The 18,934-nt window shown below is 39.5% G+C and overlaps 1 protein-coding gene across 1 annotated transcript in view; it reads left to right on the plus strand.

Moving 5' to 3' along the window:
• The first annotated feature begins 1,799 nt into the window (after nt 1-1,799).
• Nucleotides 1,800-18,934, plus strand: part of PARVA (parvin alpha) — a 66,469-nt gene continuing 49,334 nt past the window's right edge. The window contains exon 1 of the mRNA XM_070957485.1: nt 1,800-1,949. Coding sequence (XP_070813586.1) covers nt 1,814-1,949 — 136 coding nt within the window. The 5' untranslated portion in view covers nt 1,800-1,813. The remainder of the gene's footprint in view (nt 1,950-18,934) is intronic.

Here is an 18,934-nt window from a genome sequence, read left to right on the forward strand (position 1 = left end):
TTTGTTAAAAACTACCGGTTCTGTGGGCGTGGCTTGGTGGGCATGGCAGGGGAAGGATACTGCAAAATCTCCATTCCCATCCCACTCCAATGGAAGGATACTGCAAAATCCCCATTCCCCCCCACTCCTGGGGGAAGGATACTGCAAAATCCCCATTCCCACCCCACTCTAGGGCCAGCCAGAGGTAGTATTTGCCAGTTCTCCGAACTGCTCAAAATTTCCGCTACCGGTTCTCCAGAACCTGTCAGAACCTGCTGGATTTCACCCTGGCCTAAACCCTGATTCTCCTCATTCAGACCTTCAGATACCAGGAAAGGACCTCCACCGTACTTCTTCAGCCAGGGGGTGAAACCTAAAGCTGGCCTGTAATATCAACATACCAATGATATCTGACCACATTTATGACCTTTTCCAATGGTCTCATGTAAACGTTGACTAAAATTCAACCTTTTATTGGGCTGATTTCTCCCACCTACCAACATCTCGGAAATGGCCCAGTTGCTTAATACCAGCTGGCAGCACAGACATACAGACTTGTGCCACGTGAAGCAGTTCCTCCTACAAGCAGAAAGAGTAACTCCCACTTTTATTCAACTTTGCGTTCCGTTACTTCCTGGCTAGCTAGCTTGCTTAGCCTTCAAAATCAAAGAAGCTGCATTAAACATCTTTTTCCAGTCCCCTTTCAACACCTCCTCTAACATGACATTTGAATTCTTAACTCAAGATCCGGCGTCGGCACATTCTGTATCCTCGCCGATCCAGCCCCCACCACCACCGGGGTGGAGAATAAAAATGAGCTGTGGAGTGGAAAGAGACGGTATAGTTCAGGGGTCTCCCACTTCGGCAACTTTAAGACTTGTGGACTTCAACTCCCAGAGTTCCTCAGCCAGCCAAGCTGGCTGAGGAACTCTGGGAGTTGAAGTCCACAAGTCTTAAAGTTGTCAAGGTGGGAGACCCCTGATATAATTTATCGAGTGGAACAAAGACTTAGTTTTGATATTGATCAAAGAGTACAGACGCAGTATGCGTAACTAATATTGGGCTAGGAAATGACGTCGCGGGAAATGTTTTCCGGGAGCACAGACTACGCTACTTTTTGAAAGTGTCCCGGCCGGTGATGCAGGTATGGTGGAATAAATCATCCCAGGAGGAGTGAAAGGGCCGAAGCTTGTTAAATTGCAAGCGCAACTAAAGACACGAGTTTACTTTATTCAGAACGGAGACACGCAGGATCTTCCCTTTTTGCAAGTGAAACGAACAGCTTAGACGTGAAGAGTTGAAAACTTAAGATTCAACTCCACCGACTTTCCTGTCAAGTAGTAGAAGACCTTAAGGTAGTAGGATCGGGGTGGCACACGTTATGCCTAAGCAGGCGGTGGACACGCCGGGACCTTTTCCTGGTATATTTGCCCAGGATCTTTTAAGGCATCTTTTAAGTCAACCTGCGGGTCCCGCCGAAGATGCAGGGGCAGAGCCAAAGCCTCGAACGCTCTCAATCTCTGGGCTTTGAGGACGGAGGAAAGGGAAGCGGGAAACGAGCAGCGGCGGCTGTCCAACCGAGCCGATCGGGGCTCTGCGCGTGGTTGCCAGAGGGTGAAAAAACTCCTTCTCTGGGTGTGCGCGGGAGGGAGGGAAGGAGGACCGAGGGAGGGAGGGAAGGAACAGCAGACCCAGAGCAGCCTCAGATGCTTGGAATAATTCCGCTTCCGTTGGGAATAGGGACGAGCCCGCTGGTGACTGAGTCGAGCGAAGCCTCTCCGCTTTCGTTTCCCCCCCCACCAGGCTCGGCCGCCTTTTGGTAGGAGTCACCACCATGGCAACCTCTCCTCAGAAATCGCCTTCTTCCCCCAAGTCTCCGACCCCCAAGTCGCCCCCTTCCCGGAAGAAAGACGACTCCTTCCTCGGAAAGCTCGGAGGCACCCTGGCCAGGAGGAAAAAAGCCAAAGAAGGTAACCCAAGCTCCGCTAGCGCGCGCGGTGCCTTTAATGGGGCGAGGGGAGGGGCGAGAGAAAGGAGGGGGGGGGAAGAAGAGGAGGCAAAGGTGGCCCGCGCTGCCCTCCAACCCGGACCCCGCGGGGTTTGGGAAGAGGCGCCTTGGCGGGGCCGGCGGGCTGGGTGCGCCTCTGTGGCGCGTCATGCTGAAAAAATGTTGTCCCCTGAAGCGCTGCTGGGGAGTTGATGATGAGCTCTTCCGGCAACTCCTTTTGCTTTCTTGCACCGAGAAGTTGGCCGTCCATAACGTGCAAAATTCTCCTTTGGCATAAAGCCCTGAGAGTGGCGGCCAGGTTACTGCTGGCTGGCTGGCTGACTAGCTGGCTGGCTGGCAATGTTCCGCTTGGCTCATTGTTTTCGCCCGCCTGGGAACTCGCGGGCCTTATAGTGGAAAGGGCCTGAGAGAGACGTCACCGTCCGCTGCCTACCGGAAAGGGCTTACTTCTCGCAATGGGAATGCGCGGGGCTCCAAAGCGTGTGCCCGGTGGCCGGGGTGGGGTGGGTGCGTGGGTGGGTGGAGAAGTTGGTAGCAGCGCGCCTCTCCGCCGCCCCGCAGCCAGCTGGGCTCTGCCAAGTCAAAAAGGCTTTGTGTCTTTTCTGCTCGTGGTTTCTTATTTCTTTGGGTTGGCAAAACTCCAGTCAGAAGAAGCTGATGGAAGAGGAGAAGGGGTTTTAGGGCAAGGCATCATCTGGGTCAAGATTGTTATGGGGGGGGGGAAGAACCTTTATTGAGAGCATCCCATAACTTGAGAAGTGGGGGGGAGGGGAGGATATTCCATGAGGATCTGTGTTTAAAATTGAAACTCTCAACCCAGATTTCTAGATTTGCAAGACACACGGTCCCATTAACAAACTACATGGGTTTTGAATATGGGTTATTGAATAAAGTACAGTTAAGAGAGTTCACATTATGAAGAAATAAACCATGATGTACAAGCCACAGTGTCTGGATTTGTAGAGTACGCGATGGCTTGTTGGGCCTTAAAGCATAGTATGTTTAAAGTTACGGTATCTTAGTGGATCTTGGTAATTTTTATGTAAATATGCAGAATAATCCATGACCCACTGTGGATCTGGAAGAAAGGCTAATTTCACAGTTCCTCTGTCTTCCAGAACACAGAGATAGAAATGAAAATCTCTAGAAATTGCCAAATAAAGCTGTTTCAGTTAGGTCATCTTTGGTTACTTTTTCAAAATAATTTTATTAAGGTTATGCAAATCAATACTACTACAAGCTACAAATAATAAAAAGTGTAGAAAAGAATACACATGCACATAGAAGAAGAAACAAGAAAAAACATAGCAAAGAAAGTAAAAGTATAAAGAAGTTACAATAAGTAACAATTGTGTCACAATAAGTTTAAACAATTTAAACAATTTACCAATCTCTTCATCCTATGTCACATCTCTTATCTAAAGACAGATCCTTAAACCTCATTATTCAATCTTGGTCAGCAAAGTCCATTAAAGATTGCCAGAAATAACATCTTTTTTAATCTTGATCAAATAAAACAACTTTATATTCCTTCTCTTTACTTTTAACTATCTTGATCTTTATTTTCTTCAAATAATGTCCTAGAATGTGGTGTCTTTTTCCCCTCACCAAGTCTTTCAAAATTTTAACAGGTCTCCTTTGTAAATACAATAGAGGAAAATGAACTAAGTCACTCATTATTTATAACTTAATAATCACTTATCTATTATCAGATTATTCGAATGTCTCTTTTTTAGTTATTAAAACAACTTGTTTCATTTGTATATCTAGTATATCATTTTCCCCATATTTTTGGAGCCTGTCATTTTAAAATCTAAATTCAAATCAATTTCAGTTTTATCAAATAGAACTTGTTCCTTTTCCATGATATCCTATACACGGAGAGAGATGAATGTGGGCATAGATGGAATCTTCACACCCAGCTGCTCTACTCATAGCCAACTGCAAAAATTCCTGTTCCTACAGTCTACTCTTGAGTGGCAGCTGTCTCCATCCACTGGCCACCAGTTTTGGCTGTAAGGCTGCCTCTGCCCCTTCAGGGACTTCTAGCTCACCGTGTCCTCAGTGAAAATCATGTCATTTTTGATTCTGAAGCAGGTTCATAGAAGGGAAAATCCAACATTTGGAGGGTTGCAAATTGCTTTCCCCCTTAGTATCATATCCATGAATGTAATGGCAGGTAGCCTAAAATAGTTTGGCTTCAGTTAATTCTGGGAACACAGTGGTCAAAGATGATAGGAATTCAAATCCAACAACATCTAGAGAATTGCAGATGATTCTTTCTGTAAAGTTTTTAAGCTGAACGGTCAGCAAATAAATATGTTGTAAAGAACGCCAATCTGAAAATTACCCTTTAGTTCTGTTTTTTCCCTTCTGATCTGGGATCTAGGGAACACTCATACTGCAATAACTGATTATACATGCTGTAATCCGTCCGTTTCAGTTGAAGTGGTTTTCAAATTATATTGGAAGCAAACCACTTCCTAAGAAATCTTCTTTGGTGTAAATCAATAATGACAGACAAGACTGACAGCAAGGTTACCTATCACCAGCAGATTGCCTCTAATATGGGCACTTGCGGGGGGAATACATACCACATTCTAGGGTTCAATTTTTGAATATCTGTGCCAGACTATATTGTGATTGGAATTTATATGTGTTTAGAGAACACACTGAATATTATGGTGCATAAAGACCATCTGATCCACTTTGAGGTTTGTATATTCCCAGTCTGTTCGAGGAGGCCATGGAGGTAATCAGAAGTACTTAATAACTTTTCTTCCCTTTTATATTAGAATGAAAACAAATTTCTGAGTAGTTAAATTATCCTGGGACTATTAAGTGGGCTATATATTGCAGAAGTTTGTAGGAGTTTTCAGTATATTCTGCTTTAAAATTGAATTGTTCGAAGGGCTTGTAAATATTTTCCCCACCAAAATAGTGCAGGTCTGTCTATTGTTACATCTACTTTTCCTGTTAATTCAGAAGGAAAGGCATTGGGTTGCAGGGAGGGTCATCTGGCAGTACCCAGATGTGACACCTCTCTCTGGAAAATCGTTGCCCTAGAAATTAGATTTGCCTCAGTCCTGTTGGATTTCTATAAACATGGTTTTGTTGATAAAACCTAGGGCTCTGAGAACATAGTTGAGCCTGTATCATGGTTATGTTAATTGTGTTGGTTGCTGTATATGTTCTTTATAATTTTTTGAGAAAGGGTGTTTTAATCTTGTATTTATTTGTTGTTAGCTATCCAGAGTCATGATAAAATGAGGACCCAGATTGTTGGGGGCAATATGCTGACTCTGTAAACCACTTAGAGAGGGCTGTAAAGCACTATATAAGTCTGAGTGCTATTGCTATGTATTTGAGATGGACAGCTGTATAAATTGAATGAATAAATGGATGCTAGGCAGTTTTGAATAGTATTCATAGAAAGTGGATCAGAGGCTTATTTTGAATGGGAGGAACAGAAATGAATACAATTTGCAGCAAAGCCAGCTTTTCTTAAGGAATAGCCAGGCCAGATTTTAGACAGGCTAATTTAAGATGATTTTTGTATGTAGTTTTATTCATTCATTCATTCATTCATTCAGTTAAATTTATTTGCTGCCCATCTCACCACAAGGTGAGTTGATTGCAAATTTCTCTCTGATTTGCTGTGTCCATTCATCAACAAAAGAAAAAGATGTGAGAAGTGGATGCAGCTGACGGAGCTTTACAGTATATGCTTCAGAGACAGAGCTCCAGGTAAAGTATGAAAGCAGGTCTTCATAGAAACTTTAGATCTGGAACAAAAGGCTTAGATCCATCTGCTCAAAGGGCAGGTGGCAGCTGTGGTCAAGAAGATCTTTGCACAGGTACATATGGTGCACCAATTGTATCCATTCCTAGAGTAGGATGCCATTCAGACACTTATTCATCCCCTAAACACCTCACAAATGGACTACTTCAATAAACTACATGGGGATGTTCTCAAAGACCATTTGGAATTTAGAACTGGTCCAGAATGTAATAACATAAGCAGTGGTGAGTTTGCCTTTTTACAGCCATGTGACACCGCTGCTTCATGAGCTGCAGTGATTGCCACCTGGTTTTTATGGAGAATTCAAGGTATTGGTTATGACCCAGAAAGTCCTTCATGGCATTAGGACATGGTTATTTGAGGGACCAGCTATTTGTTCTCTCAGTAAGATTAGACTGTAGCACTCACAAGTCCCTTCATTTAAACAATATCACTTATTAGGACCTGGGAAGTATGCATTCTCTGTTTTGGCACCCTGGCCTCAGGAACAGTATCCTTCTAGTTGTTCCAGATTTTCTGAAAACCTGAATTTGCTCCATGGCTGAGGTTAAGATGGTTTCTCTAAGCTCTGTTCGCTTTTTCCCCCTGGTGCGTTGGAATGTTTTCTTTTTCCAGATGTACATTTTCCCCCTTCACTTTATGGTTTCTTACCTGTGTTTCCCCAAAAATAAGACTGGGTCTTATATTAATTTTTACTCCAAAAGACTCATTAAGGCTTATTTTCTGTTTAGGTCTCATTTTCGGGCAAATACGGTACTAAATGTGTCTGTCTGGCTGATGATCTTAAGTGGGGCTTATTTTTGAGGTAGGGTTTATTTTCCAGTTGGGTCTTATTTTCCAGGAAACACAGTACTTTCGACAGGTAAGTCACGCAGGGTCATCTAAATCCAATAAAATGCTAATAAATAATTAAATCTGTTCTGTCTTGTATAAAGACAGAACAGATTTAATGTAAAATGAAAATATGATCTGATTTACTGTAGTCCCATTCTGAAATTAGGCTTCATAAGGATCTAATGCATATAGTTTATGTAACTGCATACAGATTATTGTGCCCTGTGCTAATAATGTATGCTTGCTTGTAAAGTGATATGACTGACCAGTGAGTGATTAGAATCCGCCCTGTATTAAATGAGAGAAACCTATGTTAGAAGCAGCTACCAAGCTGTTTAAAGCAACATGTGAGAGGGGGAAAAGGATTAACTTAAACCAGGGCTGTGAAACTCACGGGCTGGATGCGTCACGTGCTGGCCACGCCCATACCTGGTTTAGTGAAGGGGGGAAAAGTCCTGATACGTCATGTGACGCTGCTGTGACAACACGAATTTGACACCCCTAGCCTAAACTGTAATGTGGGGTATGTCTAATATGTAAAAAGAAAACAGGTAATCCTTTACTTGCAACCGTTTGTTTAGCCACCATTCAAAGTTACAATGGCACTGAAAAAAGTTACTTATAACTAGTCCTCACACTTACAACCTTGACTGCAGCATCTTCACAGTCACATGATCCAAATTTTGGCATTTGGCAATTGGCATATATTTACAATGGTTGCAGTTTCTGACAAGCAAAGTCAATGGGGGAAACTGGATTCGTTTAAGGACTGCAACATTCACTTAACAAGAGATTCACTTAATCACCATGCAAAAATGTTGTAAAATTGGGCGCAACTCAATAACTACTTTGTTTAGGAATGGAAATTCTGGTCCCAGTTTTGGTTGTAATTTGAGGATGTTGGCTGGGGAATTCAGAGTTAAAATTCACACATCTTAAAGTTGCCAAGGGTGAGAAATGCTGTCTTAATCACTAAACCTCAACATCTCCTCTCACAGGTGGTTGGAGAAAGGTTATTTAGGTCATGTGTCATGACAGCCTTAGTTCAAAAAATGGTTAAAACTACCTTGGGTCAGATGGGCCACTTTATGAATATGATTAATAAATATGAAGGAATAAGGAAAAGATTTTGAAGACTTTGGGAGTAATTTTGGGAGTTTTTGTACTCTATAATAATGCAAGGATTTGGACAAGGGTTCACCTCACAGATGGTTCTAGTGATTGCCCTGAAAATTACAGGTTCCATAGATAGCACTGCGAATTTTTATTTAACAAAATCCATCAGTGGCTTTAATTCATAGACTAGCTGTCTTTTTTCTTTTTTTGCTACCAGGTCTTTAAACATGTATTTTCTTGGAAATAAAATGTTTTGGAGCTGTATATGTCCTATGACACTCCTATTCAGTTTATTGAAATTGTTTTAAAATAATTGTTACATTGCATTTGATTCAAAGACCATCCATATTATCAGCTAGTCATATTTATAAACTCTGAGAGACTGTTAAACTAAGCATCTACTTTCCAATTTCATAATGGTTCCTTTAGCAGTATAGTAGTTATTACAGACTGTCTACACTAGTGATTTATTTGATATCATTATTGTAATCTTTTTGTGTACAGGCAAATACATTTTTTGCTATCCAATATACAGTATGTTATATTAACTCTGAATCTGTTTTTATTACTGTGTTTTACATAATTACATTAAGCTTGATTATACAGTATCCTATAATCAAAGCAGTATGAAAAGTAATGTATAAAATACTTTAAAAATAAATGAAGAGTCCATGTTTTCATTACTCAAGCTAATTGGTCACTTCCACTATATTCTAAAACACCTTAAAGAACACAGCAACATAAATATCTTATTAATTTTAATTACCATACAGCTATTTGTGACCTAAAGTCACCTTGGTAGTTTCATGAAGTATTCTGCTAATTTACAAATAAATATAGTGAGCAGGTATTGGGTGGAATACAACTGCAAATACTGGTATTAATTAACGGAGTTGCTGTGTAAGTAGGATGATTATAGAATGAGTTATTCATGCATTCATAACATGTGATTAGCACATTCTCAGTTCTCTTACGAAGAGGATATACATCTATGTAACCATGATATTTACAGAGATCTTTTGGGATACTTAGAGGTACAGTTTACTTTAAATCTCTTTATGATATTAGAATCATTAGCAAAGAAGTCTTTGAGATAATGGTAGAAGAAAATAATTTTCCTCTATCCTTTTCCCCTTTCTTGTAGTATTTCATTATGTTATATTATAGTTTGCCAGGGTAAGTAAAGCCATAATTCATTTTTCTCCTTCAGCATTTCTGGATTTGACTGGCAGACATCAAAAATTCACATCTTGTAATAACCTGCCTTAGAGGATCTTAACAATTGGAGCCTGACAGTCTTAGAAAGCTGTGATACATTTACCAAGGGAGAGCAAAGATCAAAATTGCTTAAATTGATGTAGGAACAGATGAAAAACAGACACTTTGGCCCTATAAATTATATGGAGGACAATTATGATGTAGTATACGTCCTCAGTCAGTATCCCCAATTGATATGACTTCAATTGAAATAATTTGCCCAGTCTTATCATAGGCTTATTTGATTCTGATAGTAGAAGAAAAATTACTCTGGCTCGAACTTTTGTAATATTTCATATGTTTTTTTGGCCCGGCTGCTTATTTTGCTGGTGCAGCTGAAAAATGCTGCATTTTGCCCTATCCGACAGGCAAATCTGGTATTGTAATCTGCAAATAATATCAGATAATCAGAAGGCTGAATAAACTGGCTGTTGTCAGCCATGAAAGAATAGGGCCATATGTTAAGTTCCAGTTATATTGATTTATTATTCATGTCTATGCACGGGAATCTAGTCAAGTAACAGCACTATTGATAAGGATTAACAGAATTCAAAACTCCAAAGCACCTGAGGGCAGGACAAGAAGTAATGGGTGGAAGCTTGTTAAAGAAATATCCAATCTAGAATAAGGAGAAATTTTCTGACAGTGAGAACACTTACTCAATGAAATAGCTTGCCTCCTAGAGTTGTGGGTGCTCCATCACAGAGGTTTTCAAAAATAGACTGGCTAACCATTTGACTACAACGATGTAAGGCTCCTGCTTTGAGCAGGGATTTGGACTAGAAGAATTCTGAGGTGCCTTCCACTTCTATGTTTCCATGTCTGCTTGTTGTCTCTTCCTTTCCTCTTCTTCCGCTTACCCCACTCACACTATGGGTTGGCTAAGGGTGCTTTCAACCTCATTCCCTCATTTCAATAAAGATTGTAATTCCAAGATTTGGATGCAGTAGATACTCCTAGACCAAACTGTGAAATCAAAAGTTGTTTTCATTGAATATTTTGCCATTCCGTAGTTTTAGACCATGTAATTTCCTCTTGAGGGAAGTGATGGCTCAGCAGTTAAAGACCCTGAACTTGTCAGCTGGAAAACTGACAGCCTGGGTTTGAGACCCAAATGCTGTGCAACAGGGTGAGCTCCTGTTCCTGCCCCAGCTCCTGCCAATCTGCCAAAAAATGCAAATACAAGTCGATAAATAGATACCACTTTAGTGGGAATGTAACCGTGGTTCATGCCTCACTCTATAGCAGGGGTCAGCAACCTGCGGCTCTGGAGCCGCATGTGGCTCTTTCATTCCTCTGCTGCAGCTCCCTGTTGCTATTTGACTCCACAACTGATAGGGCTTTCGGTTAGGACAGGTAGAGGAAAAAGGATGCCGTGCTAGGAGGAGACTCTTTGGTGGGGGAACTGGCTTCCAGTTGGCTCCAGAATTGAACGGGGCCTTCCGGTTAGGACCTTTGTGACTCTTTGAGTGTTTAAGGTTGCTGACCCCTGTCCTATAGTCATGCTAGCCATAGCATAGATCATAGAAGCGTCTTCGGACAATGCTGGCTCCCTTGGCTAAGAAATGGAGATGAGCACTGCCTCATAGAGTAAGACATGACTGGAGAGGGGAAACCTTTACTTTTAATTTCCTCTTGCCACAGCTCAAGTAGTTTAAAATCATATAATTATAAGATAATTTAAAATTTTAATAATCCTTTTACCCCCTGCCTTTAAAATACACCTGTTTTCAAACTGGAATTCACCTAAAGTTTAAAGTTATGATGTGAATAAGGATCAAAATTTTACTTTGGTTCAACATTCTCCCAAATATATAATAATAACAAAGTGTTCAACTGCTTCCATTATGCCCAAAATATCCTTTGACTGCCTGGTTAGACAGGCTAGTGTGTATGAAATTAAATGTAAGAAGAAAAGCCTCTGATAATTTCATGAGAATCTTGATAGGAAAATAACTTGTTCCCTGCAAAGGAATTAGAATACCTCTTTCTTAAAAACAAAAAAGGAAATTTATATTTGGCAAAACCAGCTCTAAAACTATGCCATATTAAAGATTGTCTGCATCCAATGAAATGCAACCAAAATACCCAGGATGGATAATCTAAGGCTATCTATAGTTTACATTCCAGGATTGCTATCAAAACATTGGCATCAGTGTATATCACGAAAATTGGATAATGGCTTGCACAATTAGTAGAAACTGAAAACAGTCTCATGTTGGAAAGCAACATTATAAACCTTCATTGTATGCAGAGAAAAAAATGTATGTCCTATATTGCATCACAGGATAGCCATCAAGACTGGGAGAGTTTCCAGCTTTTATAAGTTAAGTGGTATCTATTATTTCCTGAAGATAGAAAAGTGCAGATTGACAAGTAGCCTAGCCATATGTGTTTTTGAAATAACTTATTTAAATATAATTATGTTTCCCAGTAATCTTTGATTCACTGTCATAAATACCAAGTCCGAACATAAAAATCTTCATTTATTAAATCCAAGTCTTTAATAAAATTTGCCCTGAATATTTTTAATAGTAGATACCCTGGGTAAATAATATAAATATTTGGATTTATGTAATGATGTTTCTATTTCAGTAGAGAAGGGAATGTTAGATTGAAATTGTTGGCAAATAAATTAATATAATAAAAAGTAACTGTTGCTTTCTGAATATTCTGTTTGTCAGCCAGCAGATGCTGCTCCAAGGATACCTAAATTTGGAAGAATAGGAAAAGGTTTCCTATTCTTGGCTACAGTAGAGATTCCATTGTAGCCAAGTGTTTTCAAACAAGTCTAGCCAAGCTTCTTAAGTGTTAAGAGAATTAATGGAGAACATGAAAGTAAAGTCACATGTGATCATGTGATACCTGATTTAATAACCAAATGACATCATTTGTCCATTCTGGTCATGTGATTTATCTGCTTTATTGACAGAATTGCCAATCCCAATTGTGGCTGTTAAGTAAGAACCATCTGTACTTAGTTTGGTAGAATTTAGTAATTTAGAATTTAGTAATTGTAGTTTGGCATACAATTTAATGACCAGCTTTGTACTTCCAAAACCATTGAAAATAAGGGGATTTAAATGATTGTATTTGTTGCCATGACTTCATTGTTGCTGTGCTATGGAAAATGGTGTCTAACTATGTCTATTAAAAGGAAGGCATAACACATGCTATATCTAAAACAAACTTATATAACCTTTTTTCAAAGGTGTGTATAGGGGGAATGTTCTGGGAAGTGATACTATTTTCAGCCAAATGGCTGAATGCCAGGGAAACTAGTAAGTGGTAAAATCATTTTAGGTTTGTCCAAAAAAGAAAAAAAAAAAGGTTTAGTGGTAAACTGTGCTGTACTAATTGTAAACCTCATTGAATGAGGAGAATACACGAAGTGAATGATTTAATTAGGTTAAAAATTGCCAATACTTATAAGACAACTGAAATGCTGAGAATCTATACCCCCTCTCCTTTTTAAAATACAGGATATCTCTAATGGATACATTTTGATCCCTGAGCAATATAATATTTTAAAAAGGAATATAATTTTTATAAAAAGTTATAAAATCATTCATGTTGTAAATAGGCAAGTTGGTACTTTAAATTTCATTTTTTGTAGATCCAAATAGGGAGTTACAGGCTTTGAAATCCAGCATTCTGGAGTATAGCAAGTTGTAGGAAAATAACTCACTGCAAAAAAAAAGTCATCTTTGTGTTGAATTTTAATATATATATATAATAAAGTTTAAAACTAAGAATTCGAGGGAAGAGTCTGAAATACCTCCGGATAATATGTAGTAAATTGGCAAGGAGTTCTACAATCCTAGCATAGCTGTTGCAGAACTGGAAAAAAAAATTGTTGCAACTCTGGAAATTGCCTAGTTTGGAAGCGGATATTAAAACAGGAATATATATATATATATATATATATATATATATATATATATATATATGTATGTATGTATGTATGTATGTATGTATGTATGATGTATGTATATGTATATGTATATGTATATGTATATGTATATGTATATGTGTATATACACATATACATATATGTACATATATACACATAACCTGGCTAGAAGAAAAACACACACAAACCCTACGAAGAAGTAAGAAAATTGATACTGTGCCTTTACAGGGAGGAGATGGGTGTGGCCTACTGATGACAGCTAACGAGCGAGAAATGGATCTATTTAGGTCTCCCACCTAGCAGTGAGAGCTTGCTAGGTGTTAGAAAAGAAAAAAGCCCAGAACCGAGTAGATGAGATTCTACTGAGCTGGAGCTACAAAAAAAAAAAACCTTGGCTACGTAGGGAAAACCTGGCTAGAAGAAAAACACACATAAACCCTACGAAGAAGTAAGAAAATTGATACTGTGCCTTTACAGGGAGGAGATGGGTGTGGCCTACTGATGACAGCTAACGAGCGAGAAATGGATCTATTTAGGTCTCCCACCTAGCAGTGAGAGCTTGCTAGGTGTTAGAAAAGAAAAAAGCCCAGAACCGAGTAGATGAGATTCTACTGAGCTGGAGCTACAAAAAAAAAAAAACCTTGGCTACGTAGGGAAAACCTGGCTAGAAGAAAAACACACATAAACCCTACGAAGAAGTAAGAAAATTGATACTGTGCCTTTACAGGGAGGAGATGGGTGTGGCCTACTGATGACAGCTAACGAGCTAGAAATGGATCTATTTAGGTCTCCCACCTAGCAGTGAGAGCTTGCTAGGTGTTAGAAAAGAAAAAAGCCCAGAACCGAGTAGATGAGATTCTACTGAGCTGGAGCTACAAAAAAAAACCTTGGCTACGTAGGGAAAACCTGGCTAGAAGAAAAACATATATATATATATATGTATATATATAAAGTTTATTGTCATTGTACATATATACACAGTATACCCATACAACGAAATTCACATAAGCAATTCTTTAAAAGAATTTGCACAGTCTTAATGTATCATACAATGAAACTTTGATACAGTGGATTATTATTCATGCATGCAATGGAATAATTTCCTCAATGATTTGCATCTTTTGGTAAAGACATCATTATACAAATTGATGCAAATGATATAATTGGTATTATTAGTGTAATGATGTCATTATGGAAATGATGTAAGTTGCTGCAATAATATGCTGTAGCATTTAATGGACATTTATGAATAACGGACACCCTCTCCCTTGAATTAGTCCATTCATATGACTGTACTACCTTGTTTATGCTACATTCATTAGACAAAATAGACCGTAATCCATAAAAATTCTGAATCTATTCAACAGTGTTATTCTTTAAGATGATCTTGGTTGTTTTGTGGCTGCTTACTATGTATTTCTGTTGAATTGCTATATCCTCAGGACATATTATCTTGCAAGACTGAGATCTGAAGAGTGAATTTGCAGAAAATGGAGTCAAAATCGTTCATTTCTAGCATTAGATTTTCATATCATAGGATAAGGGAATTAGGCATTGACTGAATGGGCTTAATATACATTTCTCAGTTATCAAATTGACTCAGTAGAGTAGTTGTGTTTTGATCGTTCTGTTCTTATGATTTATTCTCAGAACATATTGATCATAGTGTATTTAAAATAACTCCAAGCTACAATTTTCTCCAAGTTTCTAGGAGGTGGAGATTTTGGTAGTGCAATGCCAAATCTATGGTAAATAAATTGTTAAATGTCTGTTCACAGGGACTTTCTCCCATACCAAATTTCCATGTATCTTCATTTTTTAAAAAAGCCGTTAATTAATTTGTCTCTTTTTAATAATAAAATTTCATTATTCAGTATTATGTAAAGAAATATGCAATCCTAAAACCAAAAAGTAGACCCCAATAGTACATGCAATAAGATTTTTCTAAAGATATAACAAAATCTTTGTACATTAATAAATTGACCACTGAAACATTATTCCTAAACCTATGGATATGGAATCTGTCAAATGTAGAAATTTGATCCATTTTTGCTACCAATGAGCTTGTCCTGCAGTAAATTTTCTAATTTCAAGTTTTATAAGCTGCAGGTGCTCCTTAGGGCACCAGGTGGCTCCAGTAACCAGCACAACAAGGTAAGTTTTGGTGACAATAATGGATGAACAGATTTTTAAAGAAATGATTAAGTATGTATAGTCATGGAGAGGTACACTTGTTAATAATTATTTACAGGCTTCTGAAAAAACACTATATTTGATTGTGATATGAATAAGAGAAAGTTCTCCTTGTCAATTGCTTGATTTGACAATTTACAGTGTTATTGCAATGTTGTTATATGAGCTTGTTTTGGTTTTGAGTTGTTTTAATATTTTGTTTATGTTGCCTTCAAATTCCTAATTTTCTAAAAAAACAACAACCCTAAAATGAAATTGCTAAAGGACGTACATCTAATAACTAAATTATATTACCTGTATAAACTTCTTCTTAAGTATTGTACAGTATTTGGTACTTATTCTGGTATTTATTCTGATATTTATTCAAAAGCTCCATTTTGTTTAATGATACTTAATCCAAAACCACAGCAAGTAGGTATCACCAATGCTGCTCCCACCCCCCAATCAGGAGGGAGAACAGCTATTATACCTCAACATCATTCTCTGAAATCTTCTGTCTAAAAAATCTGTTTCCTTCCACAATCCAGATTTTTGAATATCATAGGTGACCACACTCCTGAGACATACTGCTGATAGATGGAACACATAGTATTTTTTCCTGTCCTTCTAAGTCCAGTCACTGCTTGCAGAAAATAAGCTAGATGATGCCCAGTGTGACAAACCTAGTAGCAGCTCTCCAATACATCCATTATCCCAATCTCATTCTTGTTGCCCCTGAGTGCCATCACTGAGATGCCTACATCCTCTGAAATGCCAAGAATTGACAGACCTCTTGGGATTGCTTTGCCATTGTCTCTCAGGAGGGAGGTCAACCTCTAGTGAACACACTGCTTCTGCTGTTATCTTGTTGGGAATCACCACAGCTCTGTAGCTGCACCTTTAGATATTTACCAGTGTGTACCTCCACCCAATGCCAAGCAACACAAAACAGCTGCTCAGGAGCATTGCTTCTGTTACATTTTGCTACCAGAAAGAGCTGTTTGGTTGCACCATCTTGTCCAGCTCTTCATTTACTGGAGACCACCAATATATCATCCTGGAGATTGCCCTCATGCCACCAGCTCACAGCTTGGCAATTCCAAACCCTTCCCCCCACCAACCTTCTTCCGTCCCTTACAACATGCTTTTGTTCCTGGAATACTGAAGATCCAAAACCCTAGAACAGTGATGGCTAACCTTTTTGCCTTCGCGTGGCAAAAGCGGGGGGAGTGCGGGGGATCGAGCGCCCGCATGCCCACACCCATAATTCAATGCACCCCGTCCCCCCGCACATGTGCGTTTGACACCCCCCCCCGTTCCCCCGCTTTTGGTACATGAGGGCACGGTGAGCATGGTAGGCCCATTTTTCACCCTCCCCAGGCTCCAGAGACTTTTTTGGAGCCTGGGGAGTGCAAAAACGGCCTTCCCCACCCCCCTGGAGGCCCTCCGGAGACCGGAAACAGCCCGTTTCTTGAGTTCCGGTGGACCTAGAGGGCCTGAAAACCAGATGGCCAGCGTGCACATGCGCACTGGACTGAGGTAGGGCAATGCTCGCATGCCCACAGATATGGCTCCACATGCCACCTGTGGCACGCGTGCCATAGGTTCGCCATCACGGCCCTAAAACATGACATGACACATGATAAAGCTACTTTTTGTGATCTACTCATTGTTCTTGTATCATATCTTATGCAACCCAGATGTTTCCCCCCTATATGTTACCTTTTCATTATCTGTTTAGCTGTCAGATATTTCTGCCAGATGACTCACTACTGTATCAAACAGTTGCCAATGTTCACATATACTTTCCACAAAGTATTGTTTTTCTCTCTCATTTGTTTGTCCTATCTATTGACATAAATTCTGTTGAACATATTCAACAATTTTGCTTTGGGTTTTAATTCTTACCAGTCTTTGCCCAAATAAAGTTGCTGCTTTTCATTCATAAAATTTGAGAAGTATGTTTTTTCTTCTTCTCTGATTCCATAATAATAATTGATCATCTCTCACCTAACTACCTCAGTTCTCTCACTTTGGTTTTCCATTGGTTATATCGATTGCTTTGTTTCTGCCTAGCTCTCTGTTGTCAATTTCTTTCTTTCTCTTGAATCATATAACGCTTTTCAAAGGCCTAGTTTGTTCTTTCTCTAACCTAAAAAGGATGCAGAGGTGTATCATGAGATTCAACATTCTAATCTGCTTTCTAAAATGAATGACTTTGCTTCTATTTTACATTATTCTTTTGCTATTTTAAGAGATAATTATGGATGCTTATAATTGTGAAGAGAAATATAGCGAAAAGAAGAACTTCCAGGAAAGCGGCACCTATTCCTTTCCCATTCTTTTCTTCCATATTTTTCAGAAGTAGTTGTTGAGTGTACCAGTGGTGGGTTTCTACCGGTTCGCCCCAGGTCGGGCGAATTGGTAGTGGTGGCGGTGGGAAGCTCTGCCCACCCGCCCGGATGTCATCATGGTCACTGCGCATGCGCAGAAGTGCCACGCACGAGCAAAGCAAGTGCATGAACGCGCGCTCCCAATTCAGAACTGGTAGCGAAGGTAAGTGGAACGGACTACTGAGTGTACCATCATCTCATGTCCATACATGAGTATAGTGGGTAGATCCAGCAAAGTAACTGTATGAATTCTGAGTTACTACCAGCATTTTACTATAATCTTGAGATTTTCAGTGTCCAAGGCCTAGAACGAAGGAGATTACCATTGTTTGAAAATTTCCTTGTCTTCCTAATTTCTAGTACTGCAGAAATTGTCAGTGTGTGGCCTATACATGCCATGACAAGCATGTAAAGTGGCACTATCAGACCTCCAAAATTAATCTTTAAATGGCCAAAGTTTCCTAACATCTTCACATTCTCACTTGAGAATTCCAGAGATTTCCAGAGGGAACAGACAGGATTTTTGAGATTTCGTTCATTTCTTTTGATTATTTTTCTTACAAAGAGGGGAAAGAGCAGGTAATTGCACATGAAATTACATGGTGGTTCTCACTACTACACCTGAAAACATTTGCTCTGCATGATGTGGCTAAATTCTTTTAAGTACTGACCACTCCTGCATTGTGCTACAGCACAGACGAATCAAGTTAGCACAGTTTGGAGCTTCTGGCAGGAATCAAAACAGGAGATAGGCTTCTGGTCACCTTAAACAAGTCTCTATTTATTTGATTTCAATAGCTGCCCATCTCTCATATGTAGCAGTTTAAAATAAAATAGATAAAAACAAATAATATAAAATAAAAGTACACAACAGCTGACGTTTATAAAAAAATGTCAATGAAGACAAGATATGGGCTCGGTCACACTTCTAGGCCTCCAGGTCCAGGCACAAAACCAGGTTTTTAGGGCCTTGGGAAAGGCCAGCAGGGTCAGGGCTAACCTAATCTCAGATGGAATGATGTTCCACAGGGTGGACCCCCTGGCAGAAAAGACCTTCCACATTGGCCCTGCCAGCTGACATTCAGAGTATGCTCCTTCTGCCAAACTGGGTTGTATAGATAGAAACAATTGGGGAGAGATGATCCTATAGTAGTCAAATACTAAGGCATGAAGGACTTTAAAGGTAACTGCCAGTATCTTGAATTTGCACCTGGAAGCATATTGGAAGTCAATGCAGCTCGTGGAACAGTGGTATCACGTACACTGAAAAATGAACACTGAATCCTTCCCAAAGACCTGGGATAGGCAGATGTTGTTTGATGATGTTGAAGGTATCGTCGTAGGATGCAAGCTGTTCCCAAGTACAGCTGACTTTTGCAATTGACTGGTGGTGATTTTGTCAACACCAATGGTATCGGCATTGACAAATAGTGCTCCAAATGTTTTGTAATTTCATCCAG

The sequence above is a fragment of the Pituophis catenifer genome, unplaced genomic scaffold, assembly GCF_029215685.1.
Source record: "Pituophis catenifer annectens isolate HBS135680 unplaced genomic scaffold, rPitCat1.0.hap2 SCAF_1, whole genome shotgun sequence".
NCBI classification, from domain to species: Eukaryota; Metazoa; Chordata; class Lepidosauria; order Squamata; family Colubridae; genus Pituophis; species Pituophis catenifer.